This window comes from Dermacentor variabilis, chromosome 1 (assembly GCF_050947875.1).
Source record: "Dermacentor variabilis isolate Ectoservices chromosome 1, ASM5094787v1, whole genome shotgun sequence".
Classification (NCBI taxonomy): domain Eukaryota; kingdom Metazoa; phylum Arthropoda; class Arachnida; order Ixodida; family Ixodidae; genus Dermacentor; species Dermacentor variabilis.
Window position 1 is genome coordinate 160856176 of NC_134568.1, and position 18119 is coordinate 160874294.

General features: G+C 46.5%; 1 protein-coding gene across 1 annotated transcript; it reads right to left on the minus strand.

Annotated features, from left to right (window-relative positions):
• Positions 1-16364: 16364 nt before the first annotated feature.
• LOC142588802 (uncharacterized) lies at positions 16365-17324 on the minus strand. Its single transcript, XM_075700651.1, has one exon. The coding sequence runs from the start codon at positions 17322-17324 to the stop codon at positions 16365-16367; it is 960 nt and encodes a 319-aa protein (XP_075556766.1).
• Positions 17325-18119: the final 795 nt, after the last annotated feature.

Sequence of the window (18119 nt, forward strand, 5' to 3'; positions counted from 1 at the left end):
AACGTCGAGCTGCTCGGCAATTTTTTTTTTTTTGCTGTTCTGAAGGGGTCTTGGACGGTTGCAGCTACGATGAGGTGGTCTTCACCTTCAGTCGATTTCCTGGGCCTGCGACGATGAGGGGCATCCGCTACACAGTGCTCTCTGAAATAGGCATTGAGGGTACGGTTTACAGTTTTCTGTGGATGGCCAACTATGGCAGCAATTTTTCTCTGAGAGAAGCCTGCCTTTCCTAGACCGATTATTTCGCTCCTTTACTCCGCAGTTAACCGCCGTGGCATATTGGGAGCGACTGAAGGCGGGAAGGCGGGCATTTATGTGTCACGAAGAGGCTCTGATAAGGCTGAAATGCTCGCCGGAAGCTTCACACTGAGGACGCCCGGTGACTTTTTTTTTTCTATGCATTACCAGCCCGGCGCAAGTGGGCCGTAGAAACAGTGACAGTGTTATCAAAACCTGTGACGGCAGAAAGACCCGCCCCTGCTATATCGGCAAAAATGAAAAAGAAATGATATACAATGCAGATAAACCGAAGCCCAGAGAACAAATACAGGGAAAAGGTGGCGAGGTAGTGATAGGGGTGACGGTTGTAGCCCGGAAGAGCCTACGAGGGAAAGAAGGCAACGCAATCTTTATTGTCGCAGTTCCGATATCGGCCGCTATGCAGCTGGAAAGGCCCGCCGGTCGATGCCCGCGCGATCACCTTCATATTGATCGCGACTGTACATGTCAGTATTACACAGCCATGTCTCTGTAAACAGTATCGCATCAAAGTCTACGTGAAGAGAACTAAAAAAAAATCAAACTCTTCCTTCTTATTCTTAACGCTCCTTATATTCTGATGTAATATGCTAAAACCAGATCTAAGACAAGCATCATTACACATCGGTGCTGTTTTTTCTATTGTGAAGAGAAACATTTTCACTCTTCTTTTCTTTCTTTTTTCACTTGATGAGATCTAAATCAGTAGTGCTCGTTATCCGGATTACATCAGAAGATTCATCTTTGCGTGCAAGACAGATACTTCCATTTCGCTTTTTTTTCTTTTTTGGTATGGCTGTCCCAAAGAGTTGCTTATTCTGTCGCGTCAGGAGCTCGTTAAAGTAAATGGCACTTTCCGTGCCCTTGTGACCGAAGTCAGTGGAAGCCATCTTGTGTTTCTTTGATTTCACGAGTAGCGTATTACGTTTTGTGCCTGAAATGAACCGGACAGCAATCTTTCGTTCATTCTTTTTTGCCGTGGATACCCTGTGGCAGATGTGGATATCATTATCAGAGATTGGCTCGCTTAGGAGCTCACCTATCTTCTTTGCCACGACAGTTGAGCTCTTCTGGTGCACCTCTTATTTCAAAATTGTTACTCCTCTTGTATTGCTCAACTTCTTCGATTTTCTTTTCAAGCTGTTCATTTTCGGTCTTTAGTTTTTCATTCTACGAAGTTAGTGGTTTCATTTCGGCTCTAAGTGCCTTGATATCGGTTGCTATTTCCCTCACGTCATCACATGTATCGCTGCAGAATTTTAAGCTTTCTTTCAGCGACCTTATCTCAGCACGTATTTCCTGTTGAGGATCAGACATTAGTGTCGAGATATATTTCTTGTCACCCTTACTCATGATAAGAATTTTAGTCACCAAGTTTCAATGTAAAGTCAGTTGTCCGGCTAAGTTGATCGGCCGTATAAGCTTGTAAACATAGGTATACTAACTAAATTAACAAGCATGGTGTCACGCGCTCGCAAGCAAACGTACACATCTCACTCGATAACCGCGGAACCTGGCTGTCAAAGCGCTGGCACGAGGAAACGTGGCAGCAGCAACGAGTGAAGCGACATTCGTGCTGTCTATAGGTACGTCCTCACTTGAGGAAATAAGCGCGCCGCTTTGCGCGCGCTTATTTCGGCAGCGCTTGCGGTGTCGTCTTCTCGTCTCGTGTCTCGTCTACGTTTTGCGCTAACACCAGGATGGAAAACCAACAAGCCCAAGCTGGTATTCTATAGAATTCTTGTCGCGAAAGCGCCTTTCACGGCGCGCGTTTTTTAAGCGCGCGCAAAGCCGCGCGCTTATTTCCGCAAGTGAGGCCGTACTTTATTGCATCCACGCAAAGTGAGCGCCGAGAACACACAGCACGTACAAAGCTAGGAGCAACCGACGCACCTAGACCATAGAGACAGACATTCAACAAGAGCGGACACTCCCATGGAGCTCAGCGGCCGAATTGACCGCAGGGCACTGAGCGGATGGGATTTACACCTGAACCACGCTTCTGGTTTCGGTTTTGGGCGCGCGCGTTTTGAATGCTAGCTGGAAAGCGTAACGCTGGCTGCGCTGATCGCGCGGAATTTGTTTTTTTTTTTTGCTTCTACTGCTCAACCGCGCGCTGTATTGGCGCGGAATCGCTTTATTATTAAGTAATAATGATTGCGAAAGACCTTGACAAGCCTTCATCGAATATATGCCAAGTGCAATTTCATACAGAAGATGCAAAGCGCCTTGTGAAATGAGGGAATGTTTATCTTGCTCTATATAAATGCTCGTTCCGGGCTTTTTGTGCATTTATCCAACGTTGTGCCACCATGTAAGCAGCAATAGTTGCCGTACGAAGCTCCACTGTACGACGTCAGTTGAAAAAAAAAAGTAAATTACAAGCATGTGTCATTTTCGGCATGAACACCTTATAGGAGTAATTCGTGTAGAGGCGAAACGTGCGAAAGTGGTGAATGGGTGGCATTACAAACAAAATCAGTTCGCTTTTACATACATGATGTAGAAAATACCCGACTCAGCCCAAACAATACCGTACTTATCACGAAAACATCCGATTTCCAAGCATTCCCCCATTCCCAGGCCTTATTTCCTGCAGTTTAAGAGAACAAATACACGGGCGATCGCGCGTTTCCAAAAGAACTTGGCTACAACCGATGCGATAGCACGCTAAGTATACACAGAGGTGGCAACAACACAAGCTCTCAACCAGACCGCGCTAGACGTTCGCAGAATTCCTTCTGCTCGCGCTCAAGACAAATGCCTGTTTTCAGTAATTCAGAAATAATTTTTCAGTTACAAGTTCGTGGTGGTTTGAGCTCCTTGGCGTTATCTTTTGCGCGTTCTGCCCGCGCAAGCAACACATTCCTGTGTTATCACTCTTGGCAATCGCTCGTCGCGTTTTCGACAAGCGTGAGTACCGAAAGAATGCGTATGTTGTTGCGTGGCCATACAAAGCGTCACAAACTTGTCCCGCTGACCCCCGTATTCACAAACGCTCGTTGACTCGACCCTCCACTTGAAACGCTCCTTGAGGGTCGTTTTTCATTTCACAAATCGCCCTCGACTTGAAACGCTCTTCAAGTGAAGGAAATCCCGAGCGCTTTCCTCGAGAATCTCAAGGTAGCATCGAGGCTACCTTGGGCAGCTCCTTCACTCGAGTGTTATGGCGGACTACGCTTCGTTTGTCGATTATGTTCTCCGCGTCGACGAGCTATTCGGCGTCGTCATGGACGACGGCGATATTGCAGACGTACCATGACAGAGGCTGAGGGACCGCCTGAATCCCGTGGAACACTTCACCAACAGCGAATTTCTCGCACGCTATCGGTTCACGAAGTGTACCGTGAAGAAGCTGCTTGACTGCCTGCCACTTGAACAGAACGCCAGCAACCGTGGCCACCGTCTGCCACCAATGCTTCAAGTTCTTCTCGCTTTACGCTTTTATGGAGCGGGCACATTTCAAGTTGTGACAGGTGACCTAGTGAAAGTGTCGCAACCGACAGTGAGCCGCGTCGTCGAACGTGTGTCACGACTAATTGCTGCGCACTTGTTCCCGGTCGTCGTGAAGTTTCCTAGCACAGATAGCGAGTTCCGTGCGACGATGGTGGATGTCTACCGCATTGCCAAGTTTCCTGAGGTGATGGGGTGCATAGACTGCACCCACATCCGCATCAAGGCACCGGGTGGGCCGAATGGCGAAGTTTACCGCAATCGGAAGGGTTACTTCTCCATTAATGTACAGGTAAATTGCTACTTTTTTTCTTTTCTCTATATTAGTGCAGCATTAATTCTTAAAGAGACAGTCATGTGTTAATGTCTACGAGCTTCAATAAACAGTATACTGGCTAATTGGATCAGTCATGGCAGAAATCAATTAACTCCATTCCGATCCTTTTCCTGCTCCAGATAATGACATAGCGCATTTCGTGACAATGCACGGTGATATGGCCGAGTAAATGAAGATTGGCGTAGCAATAATGCTAGACGTTTTTATTTTAGAAGACTGTCGTACATATTGGGGCTCTTCTTATCTTTGAATTTTTTTTAAATCACCAAAAGGGAAGTATGGCCTTGCAATTCTAAAAAGCAGTGATTGCTTCTACTCAAAAAAAGACTATCGTGTATGTATGAATTGCGTGGCTTACATTCACTTCAGCTAAAAAAAAACAATCGATTCTTCTTTTTTTCATTAGGTCATTGCAGGGCCACAGCTGCAATTTTACGTCGTGTCTAGCTGGCCTGGATCCGTGCATGACAGTCGAATCTTCGACAACAGTCGTGCACGTGTTCTCTACGAGACAAAACGAGTGCCTGGACTTCTACTTGGCGACGCTGGCTATGCATGCATGCCCTTCCTTATGACCCCACTAGCTTCCTCCGGACGTCCGAACAGCCCCGAGAGCAAGTGAGTACCGCTGTATAAAGCAAAAAGCACAAATAATACTTATGTAATTACGTACAGTTTCTTGCGTTTGAAGGTTTAATTATAGTAAGCGTGATCGATATTTTAGTAGTAATGACGTAATTTTGCAAAATATAGCTTTGTATTATTACCTTCATGTATTTGATGCAATCTGTTCTTGCTGCACTGAATATAAGACACAATACAATTAACATATTAGCTGCAAGAGCTTTGACGACTAACCTGCTTATGATTCCAAGGTATAAAGTGCGTCTCAGAGTAGTTAGCATAAGTGTAAACTAACATTGTCAGTTTTGCACAGGTATCAAGCGGCTCACATCCGCACCCGCAACACTGTAGAGAGAGTTTTCGGTGTGTGGAAGCGTCGCTTCCCATGTTTTGACATGGGGCTTCAGCACTTGCCGGAGCGTTCTGCGGTCATTACGACAGCCTGTGCTGCCCTGCATAACCTGGCAGTCCTGAGGCAGGACCCGGAACCTCCAGCTGTGGTGATCCCACAACACTTGAGGCGGCAGCAGCTTGATGTGGCGAGGCAAACTGACACACTGCATGGATCACAATGTCGAATGAGGCTTATTGCTCGAGCATTTAACTATAAAACATCATAAAAGTGAAATTGCACCTACGTTCATCCAGATTTGAAGATGAGTACATCTTGGAAACTCCAATTATGTGCAAGCTAGGAATGCCATCAAAGTGCAAGCACACTTTACTGCTCAGGACACTCCTTTAGTACTTCCTTCATATGTATATTTTGGTGCTTTTTTCGTGTATTGTGTATATTATTGCTCATTTGCACCACTATAGTTTCAATCATTAACCACAGTTGCAGCTGTATCATACTTCTTACATATTAAAGCATAGACGTGTGTGAAAATATAATGAAACATTTAGTTTTATGCCTGCTGGCTTTATGCAAGTTGCTGCTTCTTGGCCTCTAATTCAAGAAACAGCATCTGGCGCTCCACGTCATCGCGTCACTTTTGCTGCTCCAGCTGCTGTTGCCGCAATTGCACTTCGATTTGGTGCAGTTCCTGCTTTCGTTGTTCGTCCATCCTGTGGCGTTGTCGTTGCTGGAGGAGCTGCTGCCAACGCAAGCGCATCTCTACAGAGTGCAGTTCTGCTTTGCGCTCCTCATCTTTCTGAAGCGCCTTCAGTCGGGCAGCTCCTCCAGGTGCGAGCACCCGCTCTACCGCAGCTGTACGGCCTCGTGCTGGTCTCAGTTGCTGAGGTGTGTCAATGAGAGCTGCAGCGTCTAAAGCTTCCACTCGAGCAGGTGTTGGCACTGCATGTGGCGTGGTCTCAGTCGTCGATAGCGGCGCGGTACTGGGACTTGCCAAGACAGCACTTTCCTGAGCCGGCAGTGGTGTCTGAATTGGATTATCTGCACACATAAAACAAACGTTAACTTAGAGCCTAGGAGGCACTACAGTTGAAAACTCATATTTGTAAGGAGTGTCGATTCACGATTCATAGTTTGAACATCTTATAAATACAAATACACATACATGCAGGCACACTATTCAGACAGTCACAAGTGATCAGTCACACACGAAATAGAAAGCGCAAGTGGCTCTAAACTGTAACCCAGGCGAGCAAGTGAAAAGAAAAAGTAAGCAGCTTATCCATATGGTGCCCTCCAAGTGTGTTAGTCACAGAAATAAACAGGAAAAGTGTGTTCCAGTCTAGACTCAGTGCTGCCGTAACAGACTAAAGTTTCACTACTAAATAGTGACACCTGAGTAGCATGTAAGTTGAAATAGCAATAGATACAACTTCGCTCTGTGATGTTTCTGACAGATGTTAGTTACACAAAAATGCTGTGAAAGGAGGCTCAATTCCACACAGGTTCCAATACTGCTGGATAAGCAAGCTATTTAGTTTTACTGCTGGCTGGATGCGTCTCAGCTGTAGCATGAAATTTTAGATAACAGGAGAAACAACTTATCTGATGATGCCTGCTAAATGTTAGTCACAGAAATCAGCTGCAAAGAAGACATGTTGCCAGGAGCCGGCGCTGCTGGAGGAGCATGCGCATGAGTGTTAGAACCGAAGGCGCCCGAGCTGTAGAAGGCGACATGCCCGTTGCTTCTGATAGAGCGCAGACTTCCGAAGCTGGCTGTAGTACCACAGAGGTAGGTCCTGAAAATACAAAGGAAGCCGAACTAGTGCCCCACAGGCAGGTGGTGCAATAAAAAGAGCATTCATACATTGCAACTTTACTGTAGAGGCACTTTTGTTGGCCTGCTTGCACACTTATTTTTGCACATGTACACACAGGAACCACAATGAATGTCTTCATGTTATCAGCATTAAAATTGGATAACAGGTTGTAGTGGGCACATTGCTGGCACTATGCAGACACAGAGGCACCTCGAAAAGAATGAGAGATGGAGACAGCTCGTTCAAGTGCATGCTAATTTTGTAAGACACAAAGAAATTAGAAAAAAGAGGCTGTCCTTCACGAACAGGGGCTTCAACAGCAGCCAAATGTTGATTTGACCGGCGGAGTGAAGCATTTCAGCCATGGCAGGTGAAAGTTACCGGTTTATTGACAGGCCAGCTATTTCCTGCGCTGGAAGTAGTGCTATGGAAGAGAGGATCTGCACATAGAAAACAACCAGGTTCAATTACAGCTCTAAATGGCTGCAAGCCTATCAAACTAGCCTTGATCTTCGTATTTATTTATGACACACAAAGACACCTAAAGGTTAATAAAAATGCTTGCCCATGACAATAATTTGGTGAAGTAACAGCAAGGTGCTCGCACAACATGGCGTATTGCTGATAAGATAATAATGACAGAAACGTAATTTTAGTGAAACAGACACACAAGCCATGTGAACACCTGCGCCAGCTGCGTTACTCACAAAAATAAACGACACAGAAACAGAACATCTCAGAAACAGTATACATGCATGCAGCCATATCACAACACAACAGCAGCAACATGCCAATTAAGAGTTTTTGCCAAATCTGGCTTCACCAAGCCACTCGTCCGTGCTGTTTTGATTTCCAGATACCATAGCCTCAAAGATGCGCGCAGGTGGTAGAAACAGCACTGGCTAGTTGGTATGGGCTCCATCGCTGTCATATGGGTTTGGGAGCCGTGTTCCAATGTGCGAGGCAGCTGCCCCGACAAGCGCCAATGATGGGCTCATTGGCCGGCAGGTAGGTGGTCCACCCCCTGACGTAAAAAAGTGTAACTACATGTGCACATTCAAAATTACAGGTTACAAAACAACGCACACGCATAAACGCGACGAGCAGCTTATCGAACTGTAACGTCAACATATTCGATAATACATAAAGGTATTAGCTACGCTTTCTGATTATGCCGATAATTATTCGCGTGCGCATAACGTGAGAATATTTGTCGTTAACCTGAATCCAGCAAAAGCATTTTTTGCACTTTGCATTACCATTATTAATAAAATTGTGCAGTAGCTCGGGGATACGCAGCGTATACTAGAAGGGGGGCGGGCGGTGGGTTGAGTGGTTCAATGATGCTGAGGTTGCATACAATTCTTTTACACATTTAGTTTCACCGTAGTCTTCAGACCTCTGCGCTGCTTAATTTTGCCAAGCAAATGTAAGGTGAAGTTCTCACCTGTTGCGCACAAATCCCGCTTTTCTTCCGAATCTTTCTTCTTCCATTTCAATTTTTCATTGTCCCACAGCTTCCGCAGCTGCATCACCGTGACCCGACGAATGCCTGGTTGGCTGTTGTATTCTTCGGCCAGCTTCTCCCAGGCACTGTCCTTGGCGCGCCTCGATACATTATCAGTTTGGCGGTTTTCTATAATGGCTGTGCCTCACCACTAGGTTACGGAGCAGTTCCCGTTCTTCATGCGTGTAGACGAACCTCGACACGCCGGTTTTATCGCCACGACGATTAAAGGGAAGCTGAAAGGTTTTCCAGAAAAAATGAGTGAACATGTGTACATAATGGTTTTCAACCCTCCGAATTCGAATATCGTATTGAAATTGAGCGAAAGAAAGCGCAAATATACTTTATTTCGACGAAAAGTGCAGCAGCGGACACGCCCAGCTCGCGCGTCTCGTTTCCGCCTGTGATTGGTCGGGCGCCTCGTGACGTCAACTCTAGTGACCGACCGCTGCCGCTACACATGAAGCGCGGTGCCAGGTAGTTTGGTGCTGTAATGGAAAATTAAGAGGTAATGGAAAATTTAGAGAGACTGCGGTTTTCTGAGGGGTTCGGCGTTACTCCCTACATGTACGAGCCGATTGCGAAGAGCCGGCCTCTCGAAGAAGCAAATGATGCTGGTGCGAGCAGTGCTTTCGACGCGAACGAAAGCGAAGTCATGGGATCTCCTCGTGTTGGAAATGCTCTTAGGTGAGTATGTTTTTTGCAAAGCGATCTAGTGATCTCGCCGATCTTTCGCCGATCTAGTGAGCTCGTTTCCGGTCAAACAACTGTAGTGTTGTGTTCCTGCATGCCTCCTCGTGGAACGTAAGCGGGGATGCGATAGTCGGCATTTGTGCGCTGTCCAAAGCTGTCGGCAATCTACAAAGACGGTTTAAACGCGTGAATAGCTTCCCGGTTCATGCAGTACGTGTAGTGACCATCTGTGCGCCATCCGCACACTACTCGTAACCGAAGTCGTAAAGGCGGCGAATTCCGTCGGCTACGTGAGACGGTCGGTTTCTCGCTGTGCGCGAGAGAAGGGGGGAGCGTAGCGTCCTGGCGTGCGCCGGCTTTCCAGCACATGCAAACTCTACATTTGCACTGCGTTATGGCAGCTGCATGCAGGCTGTTTTACAACACACGTGCAAATAGAAAATTCGCGGCGCTTTGCGACGAAACCTGCGTCAAGGGCGGGAGATAAACATGCATCTTCCGTTGCGGTGACGAGCTCCTTGTGTACGCGAACACTGACGGCACTGCGCCGGGCCTTAGACGAGCCGACTTGACTGGCAAACCCAACGCACGTTTTAATGATAAATTCTCGTGATAATCGTCGTCACGGAAGTGGTTGGAGCACAGCACTGTTGTTCTTGAGGGCTTGAAATTCTTTCGCTTCACAGCAGCCTCCCACTTCGTTAAAAGCTTCTTGTCTTGTGGGAGGCAATGGAAGACAACATCGTCGCGGCCTCTGGTGCTCGTACAACCGTAGGCTGCACAGAAAGCCGGCATGATCGGCCCACCACTTCAGTTGATGCTGCGCACGTTGACTACCACTCTACATACACGCAGACGCACCAACAAAGGAATGCAGGGTCGATCGAAGCAGATTACGATGGCACGCACGCAGGAACAAGCACGGTCAGGCACGGTCGCGCAGGCTGCGAAGGAACAAAACACTACGAGTTGACGTCACAACACCGCGGTTTCCGGTCTCCGCTCGCATCGTCAGCGTCAGCAGCAGCGCGCGGCATTCGACGGGGGGCGGAGCTACAGCGCAATTTTAACCGACGATTACGTCGCTCCTAATGGAAAAAAAACTCCCCAAATTTTACCTACATGGTTTATAAGGTTCCCGCATCCGTATATGAGCGTCTTATTGAATTCGACAGACTCTTCAGCTTCCCTTTAACGCAGTCGTCGCTATTGATGCTCATTTTAATAATAAAAACGCGCACAGAACACGGCAGAAAAAGCTGACAGCAGGAGCAGCAGCCGGCAACAGAAGCATGCGCAAGCGAACCTTCCAATTTTTACGGATTGTGCTCTGGCACGGCTTGGCCAAGCTTGGCTACTAGCCAGTTTTGGCTACATCAGAGTTTGATTGACGAAAAATTATGTTGCAAGTGTAACAAATTCACAGATACATTGAAGCAAACTTTATCAATTGCAATAAAAAACATGTCGTAAACGTTTAAAGTGTTTTTCGCTCTTTTTATTTCAATATTTGGCCATATACTCTCGTTATCAGGGGCGCTTTCCGGAAGTCGCTCACCGTTGAAGTGAAGGCCGGTTTCTCAAGCAGTCCCTTGACGAAGTAGTGCTCAAGTAGCGTTCACGAAACGCAGCGGCGCCTTGAGTGAAGGAAAGCGCGTCACCTCGACTTGGCGAAGTCAAGGTGAAGCGCCAAGTGAAGGCGCGTTTAAAAATACGGGGATTCAGTACACGCCAAACTTTGTCACCACGGCCGATCTGTTTTCCGCTGCGTCACTACAGGCGCGGCGAATGTGCCTGAAAATTATCCCAAAATGTAACGAAATTAATTACAATAATGCTCGGGGTCAGAGAAAGCGTCACGAACTTGTCCCAGTAAACTTCTGTACACGCAAAATTAACTGCGTCACACGGCCGAACTGATTTTCGCTAACTGCGTCACAACACCAGGCGCGGCGAGCGCGCCCAGAACTACCTAAATTAGTTTCAATAATGTTAGGACCCACAGAAAGCGTCGCAAACATCTCCCAGTACGAGTCGTTAACTCAAATTAACTAAGGCAGGACGGCCGAGCTGTTTCTCGCTAACTGCGTCACAAGTCTAGGCTCCGTGCCGTAAGCCTAATTGCTTAAAATGCGTCGTAGACTGTCAAACAATATTTCTCACCTTGCCGTAGTCCATTAGCGCAGTGATGACGTGTCGAAGTGCAGAAACAACGTAAGAATACGCCAGGAGTACAACAAACCAGGCTAAATGTTAAAAAAAATCACTGCCCAGGCACTCTGTACAGATGATTCAAAAGCTAAGCTGAAACGTGCGGCCCCAATGTTTATTTATTTATTTATTTATTTATTTATTTATTTATATTTATTGTCATACTCTCAAGGCCCGGAGGCATTACAGAGAGGAGTGGTGATTATTACAAACATATTCGTTTACAATATTCTTGAAATTTGTGGCGTCAGAAATGGCAGTGATGGAGGCAGGGAGGCGGTTCCAGTTATTCGTCGTTCTTGGTATAAAGGAATCAAAATAAACGTTGGTGCGACAAGTTGGAACTTCAACCTTGAAACGATGATCCGTGCGTGACGATATGTATGATGGCGGGGAGATTAGTTCATCCTTAAGTGTTTCGTTAGAGTACTAAATCTTGTGAAAAAGGCATAGGCGAAAGTATTTACGACGTAACTCTAGGTTAGGCAAGTCAGGGGTTAGTTTCATTGATGAGACACTTGCATGACGAGAATAATTCGAAAGAATAAAACGAGCAGCTCGGTTTTGAATGGATTCGATGCTGTTTTTTAGCTTTAGAGTAGAAGGGTCGAAAATGGAGCATGCATATTCAAGTTTAGGCCTCACTAAGGATTTGTACAGAAATAACTTGACAGCTGCAGTTGCCGATGAAAAATTACGCCGTAAAAGCCCAAGCATGCGATTAGCGTTACCGTAAATGTAATTTATATGAATGTTCCATGTAAGATTGTGCCTAATGTAGATACCAAGATATTTGTATGATGATACATTTTCTACAGGTATGTTGTTAATATTGTACGTAGGAAAGGTGGTATTTCTTACAACACGGGACACACGCATCTCCTTACATTTATTAGAATTGAGCTTCATTTGGGATCTAGCACACCATGCATGATGTTACTATGCCAATGTCTGATTGAAGAGTATCGCAGTCGCCAGAGTTAGAAATGACACGATAGAGAACACAGTCATCTGCGAATAACTTAATTGATGATTCAATTTGGTCTGGGAGGTCATTAATATAAATTAAAAATAATAATGGTCCTAGAACCGAGCCTTGCGGTACACCGGAGGTTACTCGACCAGTGGAAGAGAAGTATTCGTTAGCATAAACAAATTGGGAACGGTTAGACAAAAAACACTTGATCCAAGCAAGCACGTTAGGATCAATGTTGAGGTTACTTAATTTAGTTAAAAGTAATTCGTGTGAAACAGTATCGAATGCTTTGGCGAAGTCTAAAAAAATGCAGTCAATAATAACGTTAGCATCCATCGCCTGGAATAAATCATTAGTGAATGACAAAAGCTGTGTTTCGCAGGAATAGTGTTTTGTAAATCCATGTTGGTAGGGGGTGAAAAATAAGTTTGACTCGAGAAATGAAACCAGGTGCGAGTAAATTATGTGCTCCATTAATTTGCAGGGAACGCTGGTTAGGGATATAGGTCTGTAATTAAGTGGGGAGTACCGACTGCCAGACTTATGTACGGGAATCACCATCCCTGCCTTCCAATCATTCGGAGGGATGGTGGTTTGAAGTGACTGAGCAAAGATTTCGCTCAGAATTATAGATGAATAAGTAATAGTTCCCTTAAAGGGAAGCTGAAACGGTTTTCAATTTTCATGAATTGCTGGGATTGGGAAGAACAGACCTAATAATTTACGGCTCCGTAATTTTTTTTCTTCGTTTTATTAATATAAGGGGCGGAAATCGCTTTCTAAATCACCCCCGCGGACATGCCCCCATCGCTTCCCGGAGCGCCGGGTGAGGTGGTTGCCAGAGGAGAGAACCGGCGAGAGTGACGTCACTGGCGGGGACCGAGCTGCCGGACCGGCGTGCTGGCATATGCTGGCATGCCTCTTTCCGTCCTGCACTCTACTGAACGATGCTATGAGAGATCTGCCGCCGCCGCTCACGTTTGTTTTCTTTTGCGATTTTCGTAAACTGTTCTTTCCTTCTGTGCTGCGTGAGTGCCTACAGCCAAGGGCGCCCAACATGCCCTCGCTCTGTGCAGCATTCGGCTGTGCGAACACAGGCGGGCGAGACGATGTGGTGTTTCACAGGTTCCCGAAGGACAAGACGCTTGCAGCGCAGTGGGTCCGTGCGGTGAGGAGAGATAAGTTCGTGCGGATGAAATCAACTGTGCTGTGCTCTTCATCTTCCATCAATACGCAGCACTTGCAGGTGCACCTAGTTTAATGAAACCCTGATTAGGCCCACATTGATGCACTAGAGAAATGCGAACATGCGCAGCCATTAACGTCTGGTTACACAGTTTTAGCGTAGCCGGATAGCCTTACGACAAATGCGGAAACGCGTTGTTGCTAGCGTTGCTATACTCCGTTTCATACATCAGGTGCAACGCTTTGGAGGCTTGAGATACTTCTTGCAGTGGCTGCGTTCGCACTTAGAAAAAGTTCGGTGTTGCTTGACCCGATTTTTGAGAAAATTTTCCATATATAAGCTCAGTTCTGAATGAAAAAAAAGAAAGAATATACCCATAGAAACAATCCGTGTACTTATACGGCTGCTAACACGTTCTTTTAAATCAATTTTCTTTTCGGTATTTTTTAATTGCAGCCCGTCGCGGCAGCTTCACGTGCATGCTCACGGAAGCAAACGCCGCTGGCACGCTGCGAAGCATAGACGGAAACGCGCGCAGTAATAAATTTTGGCGACCGGACTTCGTGCGTAGCTTCCACAGCGTTGCACCTGAGGTATGAAATGGAGTATAGGCTTGCCTAGTGACATTCAACGTACGGTTGCAGTTATCGTATTTACCACACGGAGGTGCTAAAACTGCCTAATATCTTTATGTCAACACTAGCATGGAGGACGCATACCGATTCTTGATCGAGCCACAATCGCAAAGTCGTCGAACCATAGTATGAATATTGCACATATAATACCTCTGGCCATCTCTGGATTTGTATGATAAGCAACTTCCATGACTGTACCCCGCAACACTGCATGTGCGCGCTTTGAAACGCGGCACTTATGTTCGCGATCGTGTAACAACACTCAAAAAACCACAGGACTTTAGACAAGCAGCGGCAAGGTGCTTGTCATCGCGGAATTGCACCCGTGTTTACAATCTAATGAGAAGTTAGTGCTTCGGCATTCTTCCAGCAGCAAGTTCCCAGTGACACTTTAGCGCATTTTTTCTCCCGGCATTGGAACCTGCAGCTACATGAAAAAAAAAAAAACATAAGTACCAGCCAAGATTTCCAACGCGCGAGAAGGTGCACGCATCGCTCTCGCTGTTGGCACACTCTATATCGTCGTTGCCGCCGCTGCCGCCGTTGCCGCCATCGTTTTCCGTATCGGATGTCTTTTCGAACATGTACGGCGAAAATACAAGCTGTCCGAGACAGCGAGAACGTTCCATAATGCTTACAACTCAGCTATGAAGCCAGAACAGAACAGCGTGCTACGCTCTGAAACGGCGGCGCCGACCGGAGACTGCCGCGAAAGACGTCACAGCGGCCCCGACCAATCACGGGCAACAGCGGCGTTCGCGCGATGCCCTGAGGCGCTGGTGCGCGTTTTCTTGGAAAAACAGCCGCTTGCGTTTGTTTCCGCCCTTTTAAAACCAGATATTCGTGTTCAGGGGACTCAAAACTGCAGAATGCCGCAGAGAACTCATTTTTTTCGAAAAGTGTTTCAGCTTCCCTTTAAGAAATTTCGTGTTGATACCATCTACTCCACTGCATGCAGAAACTTTTGAGGTCTGTATCAACTTTACAACGCCATCAAGGTCATTGGTAATAGGAAGCATTGGAAAATAATGCACATGAGAAAAAACAGCGCTTGCGCACAGCACAGAATCCGAAAATACCGAGATGAACGCGTCATTCAATACTTCACAACAGACACTCCGATCGACAGGTTCGTTGTTAAGATCACACAGTTCAATGGCACTAGAATTTTTACCGTTGACCACGCTCCAAAATTTCTGTGGGTTGTCTTTCAAAAAAGAAGGCAACGCGTGCTCATAAAATGTTGTTTTGGGCTCTGCTACAGCATTCTTGTAGTCGCTCAGTGCTATTGTGTAAGCATTCCAACGATCATGATTGCCAGTTAATTTTGCTCGTCGGAAAAGCCTTTTCTTTTTGTTCAGTAAACGTTTAAGACGCGAGTTGAACCAGGGTGCGCGAGAATTAGAATAAATACGTTTTTGCGGGATGTACCGGTTAATTAAGGAGTTGGCTTTTTCTTTGAATATTGACCAGTTTTCTTCAACCGATCGAGTGTGGAAACTTGGAATGTAGTCAGTGATGAATGTTTCTAGTTCGTTATTAATTGCGGCAAAATCAGCATTTTTGTAATCACGTATAACTTTCGACGAGGTAACAGATGGGAGGGTTAACTGCAAATTACACTGGATTATACAATGGTCGCTAATACCCGGTAGGTAAATTAGGGGCGAAACAAATTCCGGGGATGTAGTAAGGATTAAATGTTGGATATTAGCCGAGTGTGCAGAACATCGAGTAGGCTTCAGAACAAGCTGGTGCAGGTTAAAATCGAGGCAAAGGCTGATGAATTCGGAATATTCAGAACAGCACTCTTGGGTTGAAGGGGGATCAGTATGCCAGTTAATGCCAGGAAAGTTAAAGTCCCCAAGGAGTATTAGTGGCGTGGAAGGGAACCGTAAAATTAGACTATTTAAGGCATCGTGAAGGTCTGAACAAAATGTGTTAGGTGAAGAAGGGGGCCTGTAAACGACGCAAATGATAAAATTTTTGCGTTCGAAGCCTACGCGCGTGCGCACTAGCTCTAATGGTGACGCAAGCTCAATTGCAGCAGCGGTAATCGAGTCACGAACACCGATAAGTACACCGCCACCACAGCGCACATCACGGTCATATCGATAGAAACGGTAAACACTCTCGCATTCCAAAATTTCACGGTCTTCAATTTTGCTAGAAAGCCATGTCTCTGTCAGGATAACAATATCTGCACTGCACGTGTCGACGACAGAAGATAAAGCATCCCGCTTGTTGCATACGCTGCGAATATTTGAATACAGAAGAGAAATATTTTTTGCCACAGGACCATGACTCTGCTATGTTTGTGAATTGCTAGGGCCATCAGAAGGTGCATTTGGGACAGAGTTTGTTGAACGAAGCTTGTTTGTGTGGATTTCGCAGACTCGATCAGTTACCGGACAGTAAACGTAAGTTCTTTTGTCGATTTGTAGACGGTTAAGCCGTAGCACATATTTCTGTCCGCTAGCCTTTCCGAATTCAATCAATTTTTTCTGTGACAAGCGTGTGGCGCGGCAGAAGTCTTCGCTAACAGAAATGCCAGAACCTTTGAATTTTTTTCGCTCAGTGAAAACCTTTTGTTTAAGTTTTGAGGACGAGAATTTTACGATTATGGGCCGGTGTTTATTTACTGCATAGGTACCCAGCCTGTGGGCGTGGGAAATGGCTTCGTCTATTAAAGTTATCTGTAGTAAACTGGTAAGGCAGTTTCGAATTTTAGTTTCAGATTCGGACCAGTTCTCCGCTGGGACGTCAGGAATCCCGTAAAATATAAGGTTGTCACGGCGAGAACGGTCTTCCAGCTCGTCCAACCGAGAAGTTATTGCTGCAGTTTGGTCTCGCACAGCTTCATCGACTACGCTCGGTAGATCAACACCATTCTGATTTGTTTCATATGATTCCACCAGGGATTCAACTGTTGCGAGCCTACTGGCTAAGCTGGAAACTTTTTCCTCAAGTTTTTGCTGATTAGCTCGGACCTCTGATAGCATCCCTATTACCTCGGTATGGCGTGCGTCACTTTTAGCCGACAAGGCCGCAATGGCGTCTAGAATCTCCTTTTGAGGACCAGGGTTCTGTTCCACATCCCCAGCTAACATAAGCAATTTAACAACATATATACACTCAAAAAAATCACAAAGAATCACCAGTGGGCCTGGGAAGAGCAGCAGACAGATATTACTGGATCGCTTAGCGTGCAACGACGGGTGTTTACCAACCTGTACAAGAAACAAGAACGGGTTTTGAAGCGGTTGCATGGCTGCCGCTCCGTCCAGCCCACTGAAGTGGCCCGATGAAAGCGTCGCTCTTATGTACGTCCGGCTGACTGGTGTCGTAGGCGATGGGAATGGCCAGCCAAGTCGGGGCACGGTGTACGCCGCGTCAAGGGTTGATGATGTGGCGTTTCCGCCATAGTGTTGACCTCTGACGTAACATGGTGATAGAGGCAGGACGATGGCTTCGCAAAAGGAATCCAAGGGCTGCCACGTGCCGAGGAACGCCAGAATCTGTACAACAAACAAGAACGCAATTACTGGGTTAATCCCGACAATTCATTAAAGGAAGGCTTGGTAGGCTGCCGGATCCTCGGTACGCAGTTGCTGCTTGCGCTCAGCTGAACGAGCCTGCTGAGGGCGAGAAAGCATAGCTTCGTTCACAACACGACTCACTGTCCTCGTCTGCTTTGTTCTAGGACCCCTCCCTGGTCTCCGAAGCAAGGGGGGAATGGGTGTGAGCGGCGAAATGCGGCGTCGAAGCCCGCTCCCTCGAACGCTGGCGAGTCTCGGTGGCTTGTCAGGCAGCGAAGTCCGTTGCTGCTGACATTTCCGCAAAGGAAGATATCAGTAGGAGGAGTAGCAGTAGATTTTAATGAACAGAAAGGAGGAGAGGTCGGCCTGGAGAGCGTGTCTCTAGCCTGCTACTCCTCACTGGGGAAAGGGGAAGTGAGAAATACAGGGAAAGGTAGGTGGCGGGTGATTATGTTATGGTACAATGAGATACTATATACACGTTGTCCAATATACGGATGCGCACTGTAGACGCAATGCACGTAA